At 38.2% G+C, this 20,694-nt stretch overlaps 1 protein-coding gene across 2 annotated transcripts in view; it reads left to right on the top strand.

The window, feature by feature from the left end:
- Positions 1-20,694, top strand: part of SMCHD1 (structural maintenance of chromosomes flexible hinge domain containing 1) — a 151,793-nt gene that overhangs the window by 12,857 nt on the left and 118,242 nt on the right. For both annotated transcript variants that reach the window (XR_007136643.1, XM_047793835.1), the window contains exons 3-5: positions 890-1,051; positions 8,696-8,778; positions 9,420-9,550. Coding sequence is in view for 1 of the 2 variants with exons in the window: in XM_047793835.1 (XP_047649791.1) it covers positions 890-1,051; positions 8,696-8,778; positions 9,420-9,550 (376 nt within the window). In the remaining variant the exon portion in view is untranslated. The remainder of the gene's footprint in view (positions 1-889; positions 1,052-8,695; positions 8,779-9,419; positions 9,551-20,694) is intronic.

The raw sequence follows: 20,694 nt of genomic DNA, 5'->3' as shown, positions 1-20,694 counted from the left end.
CTTTGTTCGGATGGGGATGGAAACTGGCTGTATATGTCTAGTTTGTACAGAAGTCATATTTTTCAAGCAAGATTACAGAAAAAGAGTTGGTATCATTATGTCTACAGATGAGACCTTGCTCAACATCTAGCCACAAGCCTTCTTTGTGGGCCCTTGAAAAGCTAATTCTCCTGACTAACTAGAATTCTTCCATTGTCTTTTTTTTTCTTTTTTTTTTTGTTACAGTCCTAAATATTTATTTCACAGAATTAAAAAAAAATTGAAATATTTGTAAAATTATTTCTGTCCAAATTTGAATATACATTTATTATTTTTATTAATGATTTTTTCATTATAGTTGGTTTATAGTTTTCTGTCAATGTCTACTGTACAGCAAAGTGACCCAGTCACGCATTTATATATATATACACATTCTTTTTCTCACATTATCCTCCATCATGTTCCATCATAAGTGACTAGATATAGTTCTCTGTGCTATATAGCAGGATCTCATTGCTTATCTAAATTTGAACATCCATTGTCTTTTTTTTAACCAACTATATTCTAAGTCTTGCCAGTTTTTGTGCCTTATTGCTTTTCGATTTTCATCATTCTTCCTTATTCATATACCACTTTAATGTAGTTCCTCATCTGATTTCCTATGACAGTTTGACTTTTTAAGAATTGAGTATTTCAGATGAGTGGAAGTATTTGGACCTGTTTTGCCGATATTCATAACAAAACACAACTGAATTTATAGATTGATTTGTTATTTGGGAATTTGCCTGTATAATTTAATTATTTAATTAATTTTGGCCTCATCTTTTGGTTGTGACCAAAAGAATAATAATAAATTGATTGTGCTTTGAATGCTAGCTTAGCATTTAAGATGTTACCTCTTGACTTACAGATGAAACTGTTAAGGATGGAGTCACTCTATATGTGCTACAGACAGTCAATCAGTTACTGCTAACAGCTACAAAAGAACGGATTGACTTCCTACCTCACTATGACACATTGGTTAAAAGTGGCATGTATGAATATTATGCAAGTGAAGGACAAAATCCTTTACGTAAGTATTCTATTTTTACTAATTTTAATAAACTGTCACTCTCCTTTATCTCCTGATCACGTGTCCCATTCCTTCACTTTAAAAAAGTTCTGGAGTTTGTATTGTGGCTCAGCAGTTAAAGAACCCGACTAGCATCCATGAAGATGTGGGTTCGATCCCTGGCCTCACTCAGAGGGTTAAGATCAGGTAATGCCACAAGCTGCGGCATAGGTCACAGATGTGGCTTGGATCTAGCATTGCTGTGACTGTGGTGTAGGCTGGCAGCTCCAGCTCTTATTCAACTCCTAGCCAGGGAACTTCCATGTGCCACGGGTATGGCCCTAAAAAGGCAGTAAATAAATAAATAAAAATAAAAACGTTCTCTCAGAGTTCTCTTGTGGCACAGTGGGTTGTGGACCCAGTATTGTCACTGGAGTGGCTTGGATGGCTGCTGTGACGCGGGTTTGATCCCTGGGAACTTCTGCATGCTGTGGGTGTGCTCTTCCCCTCCCCCCCCAGAAAGCTCTCATTCTACCTTATTATAAATCTGTGACCAGTCATTGTGAGCTTCTTTACTACATGTCTTCATCACAGTAGATTTGTTTTTCTATTCAGGTGATCTTACTTCAGAGTAAAGATACCTCTCCTTTGAAACTAACTTAGGAGTTCCCATTGTGGCTTAGCACTAATGAACTCAACTAGTATCCATGAGGCTGTGGGTTCAATTCCTGGCCTTGCTCAGTGGGTTAAGGATCCAATGTTGCCCTAAGCTGTGGTGTAGGTTGCAGACTTGGCTCGGATCTGGCACTGCTGTGGCTGTGGTGTAGGCCGGCAGCTGCAGCTCTGATTTGACCCCTAGCCTGGTAACTTCCATATGCCGCAGGTGCAGCCATAAAGACAATAAATAAATAAACAAACTAACTAACCTAGAATGAGAATTTATTCCTTTCAGTTCACAAGAGACTTGTGCTTACATATCTTTTCATCTCTTGTATACTCTCCTGATCTAGTCTTCCTGGCTTCCCATAGACCTCTCCCAATTAAGAAAGTATTTGTTTTACCTTGGGAATTTGTATAGCAGAACTGCATGAACAAGTAGTTTCTGTTCTTTGTCATTTCCTTCCACCTTTACTAATTGCTGGGGTTTTTTTTGTTTTTTGTTTTTTGTTTTTTTTGTCTTTTTGCCATTTCTTGGGCCACTCCTGCGGCATATGGAGCCTCCCAGGCTAGGGGTCGAATCGGAGCCATAGCCACCGGCCTACGCCAGAGCCACAGCAACGCGGGATCCGAGCCGCATCTGCAACCTACACCACAGCTCACGGCAACGCCGGATCGTTAACCCACTGAGCAAGGGCAGGGACCGAACCCGCAACCTCATGGTTCCTAGTCGGATTCGTTAACCACTGCGCCACAACAGGAACTCCTAATTGCTGGTTTTTATCCTACCTTTGGATTGTGTGCTAATTGATTTAGAGAATCTTTTCTGTTTGGACCCTGCCAAAACATTTAATACTATTTAGATGTTCTTTATAAACTTACTTATTAAAGTTTTTTTGTGTGTGTGTATACATTATTGTTTGTAGAAAATTAGAAAATGTAGATAAGCAAAAAGAACATAAAGAACATCCCTATCTCTACCACCTGGATGTAGCTACCACTAACACTTAGGTGTTTATTATTTCAGACCTTTTCATATTGTTTGGTATTTTTTCTTTTTTAATTGTTTTATTTGATATGTACTTTTTTAACCTTATTTAAAATGAAATGAACATCTTTTATTATATATGTTAATATGCATTTGCTTATATTGTATTTATATAAAAATTTATTTCAACAGTGTACTGCTGTTAGACATTTAGGCTATTTCAGGGCTTCTTTTGTTACAAATGGCTGAATATTCCTGTGACTTTTAGTATATCCTTACCTTGACTGCTACTGATATTATTACTACTGTCAGCTACAGTGTCAGGTGCCAAGTGCTTTATGAGCATTTTCTCATTTAATCTAATCTTATGTATTAGTTAATATTGGGTAATGACCCTATTTTTGCAGAGGAAACTGAGGCTAAGAGATTTTGGGTAACTTGCCAGAGGCTAGTACAGTTGGAGCTAGGATTTGAACTCTGGCTGAGTGACCTCAGAGCTTAAACTTGTAACCAGTATATTTATTATCTCTGACATTGTTGTTTTCATACACAAAAGAGCTCTTAAGAGTTCCTTCGTGGCTCAGTGGGTTAAGGATAGTGTGTTGTCACTGTTACGGCTTCAGTTGCTGCTGTAGTATTGCTTCAGTCCCCAGCCTGGGAACTTGGGCATGCTGTGGGTGTAGCCAAAAAAAAAAAAAGGTTTTTTTCTCCATCTTAACATCATAATCTTATTTCTTCTACCAGTTACTGTCAAGTTTTGCTCCTGACTACAGCAAAACTCCTCAGAAGAGTTGACTATGTTCACTATCAGCAGTGCCTGTCAGAGTTTCCACTGTGGCATAGCAGGTTAAGGATCTGGCATTGCTGCGACTGCGGCTCAGATTATCCCTGGCCCAGGAACTTCCATCTGCCACTGGTGCGGCAAAGCAAACAAACAGGACAGTCCCTCTCCTTTCATTCTCTCCTATTCATTCTCCTGTACTTACTTGTTTAGGGTCACCAGGGACTAAATCTAGTGATTAGTTTCAGTTTTCATTTGAGGCTTTATTTGACAGTTTATCATTTCCTCCTCCTTGATATAGTCTTTGCTTGGCTTTCTTTTTTTCTTTTTTCTTTTTTTTTTTGTCTTTTTGTCTTTTTTAGGGCTGCACCTGCAGCATATGGAGGTTCCCAGGCTAGGGATCCAATCGGAGCTACAGCTACCAGCCTACGCCAGAGCCACAGCAACGTGGGAGCTGTGTCTGCAACCTACACCACAGCTCACTGTAATGCTGGATCCTTAACCTACTGAGCGAGACCAGGGATCGAACTGGCAACCTCATGGTTCCTAGTCGGATTTGTTTCCGCTGCACCACGACAGGAACTCCTGCTTGGCTTTCAAGAGACCACACGCTGTATTTTCTTTCTGCCTCAATGACTAGCTATTTTCTTTTTTCCTTACTCTCTCTTTTTTTTTTTTTTTTTTGAGATACTGAAAACTCCCTATCTTCTTCATGTTTAGGTGCTTCAGGGCTTAGTCCTTGGTACCTAATTCCTCACTTGGTGGTTCCATCCAGTCTTGTGGCTCTAAATGTCATCTCTATGGCAGTGGCTCCCAGGTGGAGGTGGTGAAAAATGGTCATTTTTTTGTTAAATATTGAAAATAATTCCAGACCTGTCTTTCCAACTGCCTGTGTTGTATCTCTACTAGAATATATAAGATGGAAATTTGTCCCATCCAAATTAATTTTGGTTATTTCTAGTTATTTAAGCTAAAAATCCAATTGATTTTTTTCTGATACATTTCATTCAGTCTGTCAGAAGATCCTGTTGGCATTATCTTCAGTGTTTATCTACAACTGACCATTTCTCTCTATTTCTGTTGGTAACACTAGGTCTGAGGCACCATCATGTTACCTAGATTGTACAGAGGCCCCTTGTCTCTCTTTTCCTGCTTGTCCTTAAGGTTTGAGAAGTCAGATTGTGTTCCACTAAGGGTAAAAGCCATAGTCTTTACAATTACATGCTTGATTTTAGAAGCTCTTCTTTTTATCTCCCCAACTTTATTTTTTTTCTTTTCTTTTTTTTTTAGTAGCAAACTTTTTTTCATTCTATTTTTTTATCACATCTGTAGTGGTATAATGATAATCACAATCCCGTTTCACAGGATTTCCATCCCACAACCCAAGCACATCCCCCACCACCCAAACTGTCTCCTCCAGAGACTGTAAGTTTTTCAGTGTCTGTGAGTCAGTATCTGTTCTGCAAAGAAGCTCAGTCTGTCCTTTTTTCAGATTCCACATGTCAGTGAAAGCATTTGATGTTGGTGTCTCATTGTATGGCTGACTTAACTTAGCATGATAGTTTCTTGGTCCATCCAAGTTGCTTAAAATGCTGGTATTTTGTTTCTTTTAATGACTGGGTAATGTTCCATTGTGTGTATGTACCACATCTTTTTTTTTTTTTTGTCTTTTTGCCATTTCTTGGGCCGCTACTGCGGCATATGGAGGTTCCCAGGCTAGGGGTCCAATCGGAGCTGTAGCCACCAGCCTACGCCACAGCCACAGCAAGGTGGGATCCAGGCCATGTCTGCAACCTACACCATAGCTCACGGCAACGCCGGATCCCTAACCCACTGAGCAAGGTCAGGGATCAAATACGAAACCTCCTGGTTCCTAGTCGGATTCGTTAACCACTGAGCCATGACGGGAACTCCCATGTTCCACATCTTCTTGATCCACTCCTCTGTCGATGGACATTTAGGTTGTTTCTATGTTTTGGCTATTGCAAATAGTGCTGCAATGAACAATGGAGTACATGTGTCTTTTCGAGTCATGGTTTTGTCTGGATAGATGCCCAGGAGTGGGATTGCTGGATCAAATGGTCATTCTATTTTTAGTTTTCTGAGGAATCTCCATACTGTTTTCCACAGTGGTTGCACCAATTTACAATCCCACCAATAGTGTAACAGGGTTCCTTTTTCTCCACACCTGCTCCAGCACTTATTGTTGGTAGACTTTTTGATGATGGCCATTCTAGCTGGTGTAAGGTGGTACCTCATGGTGGTTTTGATTTGCATTTCTCTAATGATGAGTGATGTTGAACATCTTTTCATGTGTTTTTTGGCCATCTGTATGTCTTCTTTGAAGAACTGTCTCTTTAGATCTTCTGCCCATTTTTTGATGGGGTGGTTTTTTTTTTGGTATGGAGCTGCAGAAGGTGTTTATAAATTTTGGAGATTAATCCCTTGTCAGTTGCTTCATTTGCAAATACTTTCTCCCATTCTGTGGGTAGAAACAAGCATTTTTTATATCAATAAGCTCAACTTTATTTCTACAGTTCTTTCTGCTTATTCGTTCCTCTTAAGTGCTGGCTTTGTCCTTGGCTCAGGTCCCTCTGCCTGGAATGCTCTTTTCTCCGGATAGCCTCTGTCACATTCAGTCATCTCCTTCAGGTCTTGTTTATTGTTATTTCTCTCTACAAAAGTTATCTTTGTCACCTTTTTAAAAATTGCAGCTGTGTTTCCTCTATGCCAGGTAAACCCATGTAAGCTTGAACTATTTCAAGTCGAAAGTACACTTTGACTTACAGTATTTTCAATTTACGATACATCTTACCTACCAAACATAGCTTTTAGCCTCGCCTGCCTTAAATGTGCTCAGACCACGTACATTAGCCTATAGTTGGGCAAAATTATCTGACATAAAGCCTATTTTATAATAAAGTGTTGATTATCTCACGTGATTTATTGAATACTAAAAGTGAAAAGAGAATGATAAACTGATTGTATGGGAACAGAATGGTAGTTAAGTGTATTGGTTGTTTACCCTCGTTATTGAATGGCCGACTAAGAGCTGTAGCACACTGTTGCTGCTCAGCATCATGAGAGTATTTTACCACTTATCGCTTGCCTGAGAAAAAACCAAAATTCAAAGTATGGCTAGGAGTCGAATCGTAGCTGCAGCTGCCAGCCTACGCCAGAGCCACAGCAGTGCAGGGTCTGAGCTGTGTCTGCGACCTACACCATAGCTCACAGCAATGCCGGATCCCTGACCCACTGAGTGAGGCCAGGGATCGAACCCACATCCTCATGGATACTAGTTGGATTCGTTTCCACTGAGCCACGACCAGAACTCCCCAAAGTACGATTTCTACTGAATGCAGATAAGCTTTTGCACCATCATAAAGTTGAAAAATCATAACTGGACCATCTTTAAGTTAGGGACCATTTGTACTTGATTTCTTTTCTCTTTAGCATATGCTGCCTTCTAACATGCTAACAAATTTACTTATTTATTACAAACATATTTCATTTATCATCCTCTTCCACTAGAATGTTAACGTCAGAGAACAGGACTTTTGCCTGTTGTGTTCAGTTCCTAAAGCAATGCCTGGCAAATAGTAGGTGCTTATATATTTGCATATTGAATGAATCTTTAATTCTTCTTCTCGGGATAAGTTTCTAAATGTATAATCATGGAGTCATCAGACATACTTTTAAGGCTTGATATAAATTAATTACTTTCCAGATTGGATGTACCAGTTTTCATTACTACTGTCATTATATGAATAGGCAGAAAACCTCACTGCTTAAACTCTTACTTTAATTTCTGTGACTTAGCATTACATTCCAGGTCTTTTTGTTGCCTCTCTTTCCTTTGCCTTTGATGCTACCTCTGGTATTATTGACTATATGGTATATAAGTCATGCTGATCTTTTTATACTTTTGTCTTAGTGAACTAACTGCAACTTAAACTATTCTATGCCAATGAATTTATCTCTGGCTGTCTTTATTCTCTTTGTGAAGTATGGCATCCATTCCAGCTCTGTGAAATACTTCCACTCATTGAGCTTGATATAGTGGTAGGACTTTACATCTAAAATTAAATTTTTCTTTCCTTATTCTGTATTTTCCCTTTATGGAAAATATGACCATTTAACTAGTCTTCTAAAGACTCAAAATCACCTTGGATTTCTTTTTCTTTCTCCTTTTATATCTAATTGGATGCTAAATTCTACTTTTTTCTTCCTTTCAAATTACTCAACTTTTTTCCTCCCATTTCCTACAGTATCCCTACTTCTCCATTTTCTAGAGTTAATATCCTTCACCAGATCCTTATGTATATCTTCTTTCTAACTAGTTTATAAAGATAACCATCCCCTAAGTGTGGACATGCTGGAGTGCTACTCTCTGGATTAATTACAGCTTGAGTTGGGTTAAGCTTCAGTTGAAAAGATAATATGTTCCCCCTTTTAATAATGGAAATAAAACTGGGAAATAGTTTTGGCCTTGAAGCATGATGTGATGACATACCACAGACTGTTTCATTTCATGGTGATGGTCTTTTGTTTGTCTCTTATGTCTGTTTACCTGTCTTTAGATTATAAACTCCTTGAAGCCAAGAATCATGGCTGGCTGACTCATGCCATATAGTGCCATACATGTATTATTTGATGACTGCTTCTTTATGCTGATAATGATTGATGATTCCCTTACTATGTTTGTATCATTAGGATCAGGATAATACTTCAGCTCTAGCTCTTTGGAAGATAAAAGCGTGGCTTAAAGGTACTAAGGAGTTTCTTTTTTCTTTTCTTCCTCTTTTTGGCCACATCCACAGCCAGGGATTGAATCTGAGGTAGAGCTGTGACCTATGCCATAGCTACAGCAATACCAGGTCCTTAACCCACTGCATCACAGTGGGAACTCCCTTCAGAGTTTCTTCTACTTTGAACTTTTTTTTTTGGCTTTTTAGGGCCACACCATGGCATATGGAATTTCCCAGGCTAGGGACTGAATCAGAGCTGCAGCTGCCGGCCTACACCACCACCACAGCAACTCAGGATCTGAGCCTCATCTGCATCTTACACCACAGCTCACGGCAATGCCAGATCTCTGACCCACCGAGATCGAACCCACATCTTCATGGATGTTAGTCGAATTTGTTTTCACTGCGTCACAACAGGAACTCTTACTTTGAACTTTCATATGAAGTATTTAGCAGGGAAAAGTTAAGCAATATTTCTTACTCTCTTCCAGCATTTGCTCTTGCAGAATTAATTGACAATTCGTTGTCTGCTACTTCTCGTAACGCTGGTGTTAGAAGAATACAGATCAAATTGGTAAGAAAATAATACTCTAAAGCAATTTAACTTTTCCTTTTATAGAAGTAATGCAGATTCTTTGGAGAAAAATTAGAAAATAAAGATAAACAAAAAATAATTATCTGATGTCTCTTTATTAAAATTTCTTCACATGCCCTTTTCCTGTGCATATATGTATACGTCTTTGTATGATTGTAGTGAATTTTGTTGTGATCTTCTGTTTTCCCTTAATAGTACAGTGTAAATTTTGCCGTATAATATTATCATTGCTGCAGTTTGATTTATTTGACTATAATATAATATATATAAATATATATAAATTATCTAATCAGCCTATTGGGGAACATTTAGATTTTTTTTCCTATACTTCTGCCATTTTAAGTAGTGTTGGCATGGTGAATATACTTATAGATCTTTGTACACGTCTCTGATTAGTTGCTTGAGCTAAATTCTGAGAAATGGAATTTCTGTATTAAAGGACATAAAGAATTCTAAGGCTTTTGATTCATATAGCTGAAATATATTTGAGAAAGTTGTATTAATATATCCTCCCTCTAGCAATGTATGAGTGAGCCCAGTGAATCACTTTTTTAATATTTAACTTCTCATGTTTTAAATATTGATTTGACTTTTCCTGTCTTTTTGAACTTATTTCATAGCTTTTTGATGAAACACAAGGAAAACCTGCTGTTGCAGTGGTAGATAATGGAAGAGGAATGACCTCCAAACAGCTTAACAACTGGGCTGTGTATAGGTTGTCAAAATTTACAAGGCAAGGTGACTTTGAAAGGTTAGAAAATCTTTCTTTTTTTGTGGGCATTGGGGTATTTTAATAAGGATGAGAACTCTATATTTCTTTAGTTATACGAGATGCATTGGAGGTTTTGATGTTATCGGCATATTTATTCAAACTTTTATAATAATTTTTATTACCAATATTTAGAAATAGTCACATTTGTATAAATCATAGTGTCCTTCCATTGAATGAGGTATATAGGAGTTATACTGATATGTTGAGTACTTTGAAGCTTTCCCGCCTTTTCTTACGAAGTTTGATGAAAGCTGTATAGTCTCTATAGGAATAGACTTTTTTTTTTTTAATTAAAAAATTTTTTTACTTATATATTTATTTTTGGCCATACCTGGGCATGCAGAAGTTCCTGGGCCAGGGATCTAATCTGCGCCAGAGCAGTCAGAGCCACAGCATTGACTATGCCAGATTCTTAACCCAGAGAGCTACTAGGAAACTCCCTAGAATGGTTTTTAAATGAGGTTTAAGGTCACCTGATACCACTTGCAAAATGTCTAAGGATCCACATGTAGTTTTGTTAAACTCACTTTTGCTCTTTTTGGGCTCTGCTTTACAAAACACTCATAGATGGTAGGCAATAGAATCTAGTCAGGGGAGTTCCCGTCGTGGCGCAGTGGTTAACGAATCCGACTAGGAACCATGAGGTTGCGGGTTCGGTCCCTGCCCTTGCTCAGTGGGTTGACGATCCGGCGTTACCATGAGCTGTGGTGTAGGTTGCAGACATGGCTCGGATCCCGCGTTGCTGTGGCTCTTGCGTAGGCCGGTGGCTACAGCTCCGATTCATCCCCTAGCCTGGGAACCTCCATATGCCGCGGGAGCGGCCCAAGAAATAGCAACAACAACAACAACAAAAAAGACAAAAGACCAAAAAAAAAAAAAAGAATCTAGTCAGTTTTATAACAGAGTATGTTTGTATGAAAATATCCTGGGTGAAAATGTCATAGAGGAAACAATATACCAGAAGCTGCCAGAGATACAAAGATTTAGGTTCTTAGGATGTTAGCTGAATTCTAGTAGTGCAGTGACTCAAAGTATTTTGATATTTTAAGCTATGTGTATACTTCAGTGAACACACCTGCAAAGAATCTGTTGGCATTCTGATTAAGTAGTTAGTATTTGTTCATGTCCTGTTCACGCTCTGTTCTCTGTCAAGGAAAGTCACTCAAATTTAAGGATCACTCTCAATAATGTGTAAAATTAATACAGTTAACACATTTGCCTTCTCATTTCTGAAATATCAGCAGTCTCAGAATTTTCAAGTTTTTAAAGACTTATAATGTCATGGAGGGAGGCAATATAGTGAAGAATAAGGGCTCTGGAATCATTTGGCCTCATTTGAATTCTAGCTTTACTAGTTGTATGATACTTTTTCTCAGTTTATATATCTGTAAAATGGAGGTTATACATCATAACGTTGCGAGTTAGTACATGAAAAATCCTTAGAGCCTGACGTGATAAGCAGTCAATAAATATAAGCTATCGTTTTAGTTATTATTTCTCATTCTTGGCCTCAGATTTTTCTACAGCTATTCTTTTTCACTATTTTCATGAGCATATGCCACTTCAAGCCACATAAAAGGCAAAGACCATTATCTTTTCTAGTCTAATGATAGAATTTGACGTTGGATGGAAATATTAGAAGGGAAAGAAGAACAGATGGTAGATTGGGGCAAAAAGGTCAGGAAAATGTTAGTTAAGTCATATAGAAGAGTAGAAGGAAGTAGAGTCTACAGTTTATTAAAATAAATAAAACATTAACTTTTTTTTCTGTAGATTTTAGCACAATACAGATTTTTTTTTTTTCTTTCTTTTACAGCCACAGCTGTGGCATCGGGAAGTTCCTGGGTCAGGGGTCGAATTGGAGCTACAACTGTGGCCAGTACCACAGCCATGGCAACATTGGATCTGGGCTGCATCTGTGACCTGTGCTGCAGTTTGTGGCAATAACGGCTCTGTAACCCAGTGAGCGAGGCCAGGGATCAAACCTGCATTCTCACAGAGACAATGTCAGGTCCTCAACCTGCTGAGCCACAGTAGGAACTCCTACAACACAAACTTTTAAGCTTAATTCAAATGTTAGGGAAAATTTAATTTTTGGAAGAAATGCACCTCTTGCTGGTCTGGTCCTAGCTTTATAGGTGTTGTGTCAGTAAACAATCAGTTGTTGTTACAGCTCTTATGTGCTCTTATTTTTGAGTCCAACATCAGTCCCTTAATACACTCCAATTTCTGTTAGCATCAGCCCCTCACTGCCCTAGCTTCTACTCACTCCTATAGAAAAATGTATCAGTTGTACTCAATTCTATCTCCCACTCCTCCACTCTGCTTAATCCACCTCCTTCCTAATCCTCCTCCACTCTTCCTAATACATTATGAATAGTTGTTAATCTACTTCTTTACTTGTTTTTCTAGGGATTACATATCATATGCCAGTCCATTTTGGATTAATTCCAATTTAATATCAGTAATACTCAAAAACTTTGCTCCTGTATAGCTTCATTCCCTTTCCACTCCTTTGTATTATTATTTTCATATAAATGACATTATTAAACATTATAACCCTGCCCACACAGTTGTGTTTTTTTGTTTTTTTTTTTTGGTCTTTTTTTTTTTGTCTTTTCTAGGGCTGCACCTGAGGCACATGGAGGTTCCCAGCTAGGGGTCTAATTGGAGCTGTAGCTGCCGGCCAACCCCAGAGCCACAGCAATGTGGGATCCGAGCCATGTCTGTGACCTACACCACAGCTCATGACAATGCCAGATCCTTATCCCACTGAGTGAGGCCAGGGATCATACCTGCAACCTCATGGTTCCTGGTAGGATTTGTTAACCACTGAGCCATGACGGGAACTCCCCACACAGTTCTATAATTAGTACTTTATATAGATGTCTTTTAAATCAGATAGAAGAGTTGTTAAAAATACTCATATACTCTTCCTTTTCTATATATGTAGTTATCTCTTTTATTCTTTTTTTTTTTTTTTTTGCTTCTTAGGGCTATACCCATGGCACCTGAAGGTTCCCAGGCTAGGGGTTGAATCGGAGCTACAGCTGCTGGCCTGTGCCACAGCCACAGCAACACGGAATCCAAGCTGCGTCTGCAACCTACACCACAGCTCACAGCAACACCGGATCCTTAACCCACTGAGCGGTCAGGGTCTGAACCCACATCCTCATGGATCCTAGTCAGGATTGTTAACCACTGAGCCATGAAGGGAACTTCCACCTCTGTTTTACTCTTTTTATTTTTTCTTGTATTCAGGTTACTTTCTATTTGTCTTTTCATTTCAGTCCAAAGGACTTGTCTTTATTAGGTACTTTTCAGCAGATCTGCTAATGACAGAGTCCCTCAGGTTTTGTTTATCTGTGAATGCCTTAATCTCCCTTTCATTTTTGAAGGCTACTTGTGCTGAATGAAGAATTCTTGTTTGATAGTCTTTTTCTGTCAGCACTTTGAGTATGTAACACCACTGCCCTCTTTCCCCATGGTTTCTTTTGGGGGGGGGGGCATGCCCACGGGATGTGGAATTTCCCGGGCCAGGGATTAAGCCCATGCTACAGCAGTGACAATGCTGGATCCTTAACCTGCTGGGCCACCCTGACTCCATGGTTTCTGATGAAGAATCAGCTTTAATCATATTGAGTATCCTTTGTATATGACTTGTCACTTCTCTATTGTCTGCTTTCAGGATTCTCATTTTCTCATTTTTTTCTTTTAACTGTTTGATTCTGATGTGCTAGTGAGGATTTTTTTTTTTTTTTTTTTTTTTTAAGGACCACACCTGTGGCGTATTGAAGTTTCCAGGCTAGAGGTTGAATTGGAGCTGCAGTGGCGATGCGGTGACACCGATTCTTAGCCCACCGAGTGAGGCCAGGGATTGAACCTGTATCCTCATGGATACTAGTCAGTTTCTTAACTCACTGAGCCACAACAAGAACTCCCTAGTTAGGATCTTTTTGAGTTCACCCTATCTAGTGTTGAGCTTTTTTGGATGTGTAAATTAATGTTTTCATCAAATTTGTGAAGTTTTGGCTGTTTTTTCAAACTTCTTTTCTCTCTTACCTTCTGTGGCTCCTGTTGTCCCCTGTATCAATGGGTTTTTTTGTTGTTGTTTCTCAGATTGAGTAATCTCAATAATAATCCTTCATTAAGTTCACTAATCCTTTCTTACACCAACTCAAATCTTATTTTATTTTTTGTCTTTTATTTATTTCTTTTTTTTTAGGGCCACATTCTCAGCATTCGGAGGTTCCCAGGCTAGGGGTCGAATTGGATCTGTAGCTGTAGGCCTACACCACAGCCATAGCAACGTGGGATTTGAGCCATGTCTGCAACCTACATCACAGCTCATGGGCACGCTGGATCCTTAAACCACTGAGTGAGGCCAGGGATGGTACCTGCAACCTCATGGATACTAGTTGGGTTTCCTCTGAGTCATGATGACAGTGGAGTTCTGAAGACGTTAATTTTGATAATCTTAGCGGGTATTGGTTTTGTTTTTAATCAGTCAGTGGATTTTTCTAAGTTCTTACTTTGCTGTTTTGGAAGTGCCTGCTCAGTTACTAATTTTTGACAATTTCATATACCTGTATAGTCCAAACGTCTATTAAGATATAGAGCATTTCCTGGACGTAGTAAATGTGCTTATGACTGGGGCACTTTCATAAGAACATTGTTGTAATAGTGTGTGTTCATTTAATTATTTTGTGAAAGAAAGAAGGATAACATTAGTTAGGCCTGCTGAGTGGCCATAATTCAGATGTGTGTTGGATCAGTGCTACTTTCTGAACATTCAGTTTGCTCAGCAATAAATGAAAAAGCTCTCAACTCAGCCATTTTTGGAAAAATAAAAATAGCATGCCAAATGGCCCACTTCCCATGCCATTTTCAGAGTGTAGAAATGGACCCCCAACATGATTTTCCTTAATTTTCCTAAAGAAAAAGCTCCTTTGTGATCAGTATTTTTCTGCAATTAAGATGAGCTTTCTGGGAGTTCCTATTGTGACTCATCGGAAATGAGTCCATCCATGAGGATGCAGGTTCAATCCCCGGCCTCGTTCAGTGGTTGTGGATCTGTTGCTGTGAGCTGTGGTGTCGACTGCAGACTTGGCTCGGATTCCAAGTTGCTGTGGTTGTGGTGTAGGCCAGTGGCTACAGCTCTGATTCAACCCCTAGCCTGGGAACTTCCATGCACTGCGAGTGCATCCCCAAAAAGCAAAACGAAAAAAAACAAACAAAAAAAAGAGGTGAGTTTTCTTTTTTTCTTCTTTTTTCCTTTTTTTGCACTTGCAGCTAGGGGTCGAATTGGAGCTATAGCTGCCAGCCTACACCACAGCCACAGCAATGCCAGATCCTTAACCCACTGAGCGAGGTCAGAGATTGAACCTGTGTCCTCATGGATGCCAGTCACATTTGTTTCTGCTGAGCCACAATGGGAACTCCCAAGATGAGCTTTCATTTATTTTCTGATATTTTAGTATACTTGAATTTAGAGAATGAGTATGTAGCATTTAGGCATCCTACTTTAATTTGGTTATTTACATTGTCTCACAGATGTTTTCTAAAAGGTCTGTTAGGGATTTGCAGCCACTTAATCAGTTTTGTTGGAGGTGAAGCTTTCTTCATTGATGTCTTTTTCTCTGTGATAGATTCAAGATAGATATAAATATACATGTGTAGTCACTCTAGCATATTCCTTGGCCTTGTTTCTAGTTTCTTTTTACTGATGTGACATCTTTCCTGTTCTCTTTTCTTACTTTCTACACCTTTTATGACTTGTTTTCGTATAGATTTTGCTTCTTTTTTTGAATCAGTACTCATGTTCCACAAAGATATAGTGTTCTTTTGTATCAAGAATAAGAATGAGGAAGTTCCCATTGTGGCCTAGAGGAAATGAATCTGACTAGTATCCATGAGGATGTGGGTTCCATCCCTGCTCTCACCCCAGGGCTTAGGGGTCCGGTGTTGCTGTGGGCTGTGGTGTAGGTTGGAGACGTGGCTTGGATCTTGTGTTGGCAGCTGTAGCTCTGACTTGACCCCTAGCCTGGGAGCTTCTACACGCTGCTGATGTGGCCTTAGAAAGCAAAAAAGAAAAAAAAAAGAATGAGATGGTTTTTGAAAACAACACCTGATCAGGTGTTGCCGCGAGCTATGATATAGATACCAGATGTGGCTCAGATCCAGCATTGCTGTGGCTGTGGTGTAGGCTAGCAGGTACAGCTCCGATTAGACTCCTAGCCTGGAAACCTCCGTATGCCACAGGTGTGGCCCTAAAAAGAAAAAAAGAAAAAAAAAAGACAAAAAGAAAAGTAAATTCTCCTGCTTCTGTGATGCAAAATTCTTTCTTTAAGCTCTTTTTTTTTTTTTTGGATAGTGCCACACCCATGGTATATGGAAGTTCCTGGGCTAGGGGTCAAATCGGAGTTGTAGCCGCCAGCCTATACCGCAGCCACAGTAACACCCACGTCCAAGTGGCATCTGTGACCTACACCACTGCTCATGGCAACTCAGGATCTTTAACCCACTGAGGGAGGCCAGGGATCAAACCCGTGTCCTCATGGATACTAGTCAGGGTCATTACTGCTGGGCCATAATGGGAACTCCTTTTGAGGTCTTGATATTTATGCTTATGTTTATCTTCATGAAGGGAGATTTATATAGCCCTTAAATGGATTTAGGAATTTTTTGCACTCATTTAACAAGTCTGAAACCTATTGGATATTTGTATTTTCAGCCTTTTTTGTTGTGATAGAGGTTTTGCTTAGGTTAAGTTTCCATGGATAGAAAAAGGTTGAAAAAGAAAATTTACTGCCTGGTCATTAAGTGTGTCCATTCCTGATCAGTTAACAGAATTCCTTAGTTTGGGATCAGATTAAGTGTGTATGTATTCTTTTATCTCTGACTTTCCCTCTCACAGATTTTTGATGTACTTTCCCATATGTATTTTAAGGAGAATATTTAGGGGAGGCTATTTTCAGCATATTTCCCAGAACGATTGCCGTAGTAATTAAAGTCTTAGAACCTGTGTGTTCTTTATTTTTCTTAATAGACATTATGTTTGTAGAATTTTATAATTCTGTGGACATGCCCCTTTAAAGTTTGTTTACTGAAAAATTTAATAAGCTGAATGACCAGAATTTACCACCCAATCCAGTACGTAGAATATTTCCTGTAACTTATATCTTTGTCCTCCTCTCTTTACTTCTTTTCTTCCTACCAAAGTTAACCACTATCTGAATTGTTTTTGTTTCCTTTTTTCAAATGTGTACATCCAGTTTTGCATGTTTTTGATAATATAAAAAAGCATAATCATACTGTATATAGACCTACAAGAGAATTGCATTTTCACCTAATATTACATTACTAAGATTTCATATTTGTGTGGGTCTATAGTTCATTCTTTCTCAGAACCGTGTAATCTCTTATGTATACCAAAAGAAATACCATGCTTTTATCCAGTCAGTGGGCATTTGGCTTTCTCTCCCAAGTTTTAGTAGTAGTTTAGCAGTACTGTTGTGGGTGGGGTGGGGTGTGTGTGTGTGTGTTTTGCGTTCTGTTATATATATATATGTTTCCTGGTCCAGTCCTGTGTTAAGTTCTTAGGTTTATGCCTAGGAGGGAATTTGTAGGTTATAAAAATGAATGTTCCAATTTACAAGGTAATGGGAAATTATTTTCCAGAGTGTATTTAACAGAGTTTTTGATAAAACTCATGTAGCATACCATTTGGGTCTGGTATGCTTTTTTGTGGGAGGAGTTTTTAATTATTGCTTTGATTTCTTCTTAGAATTAAATGAATATTTAGGCTATTTTTAATTTAGTTTTTGTAAGTTGTATTTTAGTGGCAATTAGATCACTTTATTAAATTTCCAAATTTATTGGCATGTAGTTGTTTGTAATTAGTGTTTGCTTTGATAAATTTTGTTTTCCTCTTTGCAAATTTTTTGATTGCTGCTCTTTATTATTTATGTCCTTCTTACTTTGGATTTACTTATTCTTTTTGTAAGGAGGGATCTTACAGATTTGGCTTGTGTATTTTTTTTTTTGTTTGTTTGTTTTTTAGGGCTGTACTTGCAGCATCCGGAGGTTCCCAGGCTAGCAGTCGAATTGAGCTACAGCTGCCGGCTTACACCACAGCCACAGCAAAGCAGGATCTGAGCTGCATCTGTGACCTACACCATAGCTCATGACAACACCAGATCCTTAACCCACTGAGCAAGGCCAGGGACGGAACCTGCAATCTCGTGGTTCCTAGTCAGATTCATTTCCACTTCGCCACAACAGGAACTTCTCTTTCTTCTTTTCTAAGTTGAACATTTGTGTTATAAATTTCCTTCTTAGGCCTACCTTTGCTATGTCCCACAAATTTTAATATGCTGTACTTGGACTTTCATTGAGTTCAGTGTAACTTTTATTTCCCTTGTAATTTGCTTTTTGATCTATCTATGGTTCTTTCTCTTTAATGGTGACAACCATGCCATGTGGAAGTTCCTCGGCCAGGGCTTGAACCCACGTTGTTGCAGCGACAATGCCAGACCTTTAACCTACCACAGCATAAGGAAATTCCAATCCATAGATCTTTTTTGAAATGTGTTGTTCAATTTCCAAATGTTCCCAGTAGATTTTTCTTGTCTTTATGTTGATTTCTCGTTTGACTTTTTTATAGTCAGAGAACATAAACATACTCTTTGTGGTTTCATTTCTTTAAAATTTGTTGAGATTGTTTTATGATTTAGGATATGAGCTATATTTTGGTGAAGTCTGCTTATAATGATAACCACATCAGACAGTGTTATTTTTATTTTAACAGTCTAATGTAACTTTAAAAACTGAAGGAGAGAAAAGTAGTCTCTTTACCTGCATATTTGTTCTTTCTTCATTTCCTGGTGATACTCTTTTTTTTTTGGCTGCACCCATGGAATGTGGAAGTTCCTGGGCCAGGGATCTAACCCACACCACAGCAGCCACCCAGGCCACTGCAGTGACATCCCAGGTTCCTTAACCCACTGTGCCACAAGAGAATGCCCCTGGTGTTTATTCTTCATTAACTTTCTTTGCTGTTAATATAGTTTCTCTAGTTTCATTTTCATTAATGTTAAAATGGCAACTTTTTCTAACCTTTTAAACTACTGTTTCCTTTTATTTATTTAGAGAGGATTTCTTTTAGGCAGCATTTAATTATATATGAATATTTGATGATCCCTGCCTTTTAATTGAGTTGTTTAGATGAATCATTTAATAAGATTATCAATATACTTGATCACCATCTTTGTTATTTATTTTTCCTTTTTTACTCTTTTCCCTTTTTTTCTGCCTTATTTCAAATTGAGTGAGTGTGTTTCCATTTTATTTCCTTTATTGATTTATTTGCTGTTACTATGTTTTGTTGTTTTACTGGTAACTAGGATTCATAGTATACATCTTTATCTCATTTCTATTCTTTTAACAGATTTCAATTACACAATACAGTGTTTTTGACTCATTACCTGGTTATACTTAGTTCCTTTCATGAATAATGAAGACCTTATTCATTTTACTGCTGAAAGTTTGTACCCTTTTACCAACAACCTCTCCCTATTTCCCACATTCCTCAGTCCCTGTCAGCCACTTTTCCACTGTTTCTATGTTTGTCTTTTTGACAGTATTTTCTTTAAAATGTGGTTTTAAAAAAGTGTAACATTAAGGAGTTCCCATCGTGGCACAGCGGAAACGAATCTGACTAGGAACCATGAGGTTGTGGGTTCGATTCCTGGCCTCACTGAGTGGGTTAAGAATCCAACATTGCCATGAGCTGTGGTGTAGGTCGCAGACGCGGCTCGGATCTGACATTGCTTTGGCTCTAGCCTAGGCCAGTAGCAACAGCTCTGATTTGACCCCTAGCCTGGGAACCTCCATAGGCAGTGGGTGCAGCCCTGAAAGAAAAGAAAAAAAAAAAAAGACAATTTAATATTAAATTTGCGATTATTAACCATTTTACAATTCAGTGGCATTAATTATATTCACATGTAACCATTACCATTATGTAACTTCAAAAATTTTCATCTATTCCTAAACTGAAAATCTGTGCCTGTTAAACAATAAAGTGCCTTCTCCACACCTCCAGTTGCTGGTAACCACAGTTCAGTTTTCTGTCTCAATGAATTTGCCTGTTCTAGGTTCTTCATTTAAGAGGAATTATACAATATTTGTTATTTTGTTTCTGATTTATTTCACTTAACATAATGTTTTCAAGCTTTGTCCATACTGTAGCATGTACTAGAATTGGTTTCCTTTTATGGCTGAGTTATTCAGCTGTACTATGTTTTTGCATTCATAGGTTGATGGATACTTGTTTTGTTTCTCCCTTTTTTGTATATTGTGAATAATGCTGTGTGAACATTCATATACAAGTATCAGTTTGAGTCCCTGAGTCAATTATGTTTAATCCACATATTTACCATTTCTGATGCTCTTCATTCCTTTGTTTAAATCCATAGAGTCATTTTTATTCCTGAAAGTCTTTGAAGGTTTTATAGTTCAAGTTTGTGCTTGAATTTTTTCAGCTTTTGTATGTCTGATAAAGTCTGGATCTCTCCCTACCCTCCTTTCTTTAAACATATTTTGTTGATTATAGAATTTTAGGTTGTTAAAAATTTCAGTACATTAAAAATGCCATTCCATTTTCTACTGGCTTGCATAGTTTACAGTGAGAAAATTGTTGTCATTCATTCTTAACTTGGTTTCTCTGTATATGGTGTCTTTTTTTCTCTAACTCTTTTAAGATGTTCTTTTTACTGTTGGTGTTGTATACATTGTATGTTTGTATTAGAGTAGGAGGTATAAGTGTGCATGCATGTTGTGTGTGATGGTTTGTGTATGTGTGTGAGTTTTTTGCATGGAGGAAGGTTTGTGTCTTTATTGTATGGAAATGAGTTTATGTGTGGTGGTGCTTTGTATGTTATAAGGGTGCTATTTTTTTGTGTGCTTTATTTTTTAGGTCTGATATTATAGTGTCTTAGTCATTGTTGTCTTTATGTTTTTTTTTTGATTATTGCTCTAGGGGTGAGGATTTTTTAATACCAATTAAAATATTTTTATTTATCCCATTATATCTGTTTTGTTTTTCCTTTTTTTTTTTTTGGTCT

Source organism: Phacochoerus africanus, chromosome 8 (genome assembly GCF_016906955.1).
Source record: "Phacochoerus africanus isolate WHEZ1 chromosome 8, ROS_Pafr_v1, whole genome shotgun sequence".
Lineage (NCBI taxonomy): Eukaryota > Metazoa > Chordata > Mammalia > Artiodactyla > Suidae > Phacochoerus > Phacochoerus africanus.
The sequence above is the reverse complement of the archived record's forward strand: the minus strand, read 5'-3'. Positions and strand labels throughout refer to the sequence as shown.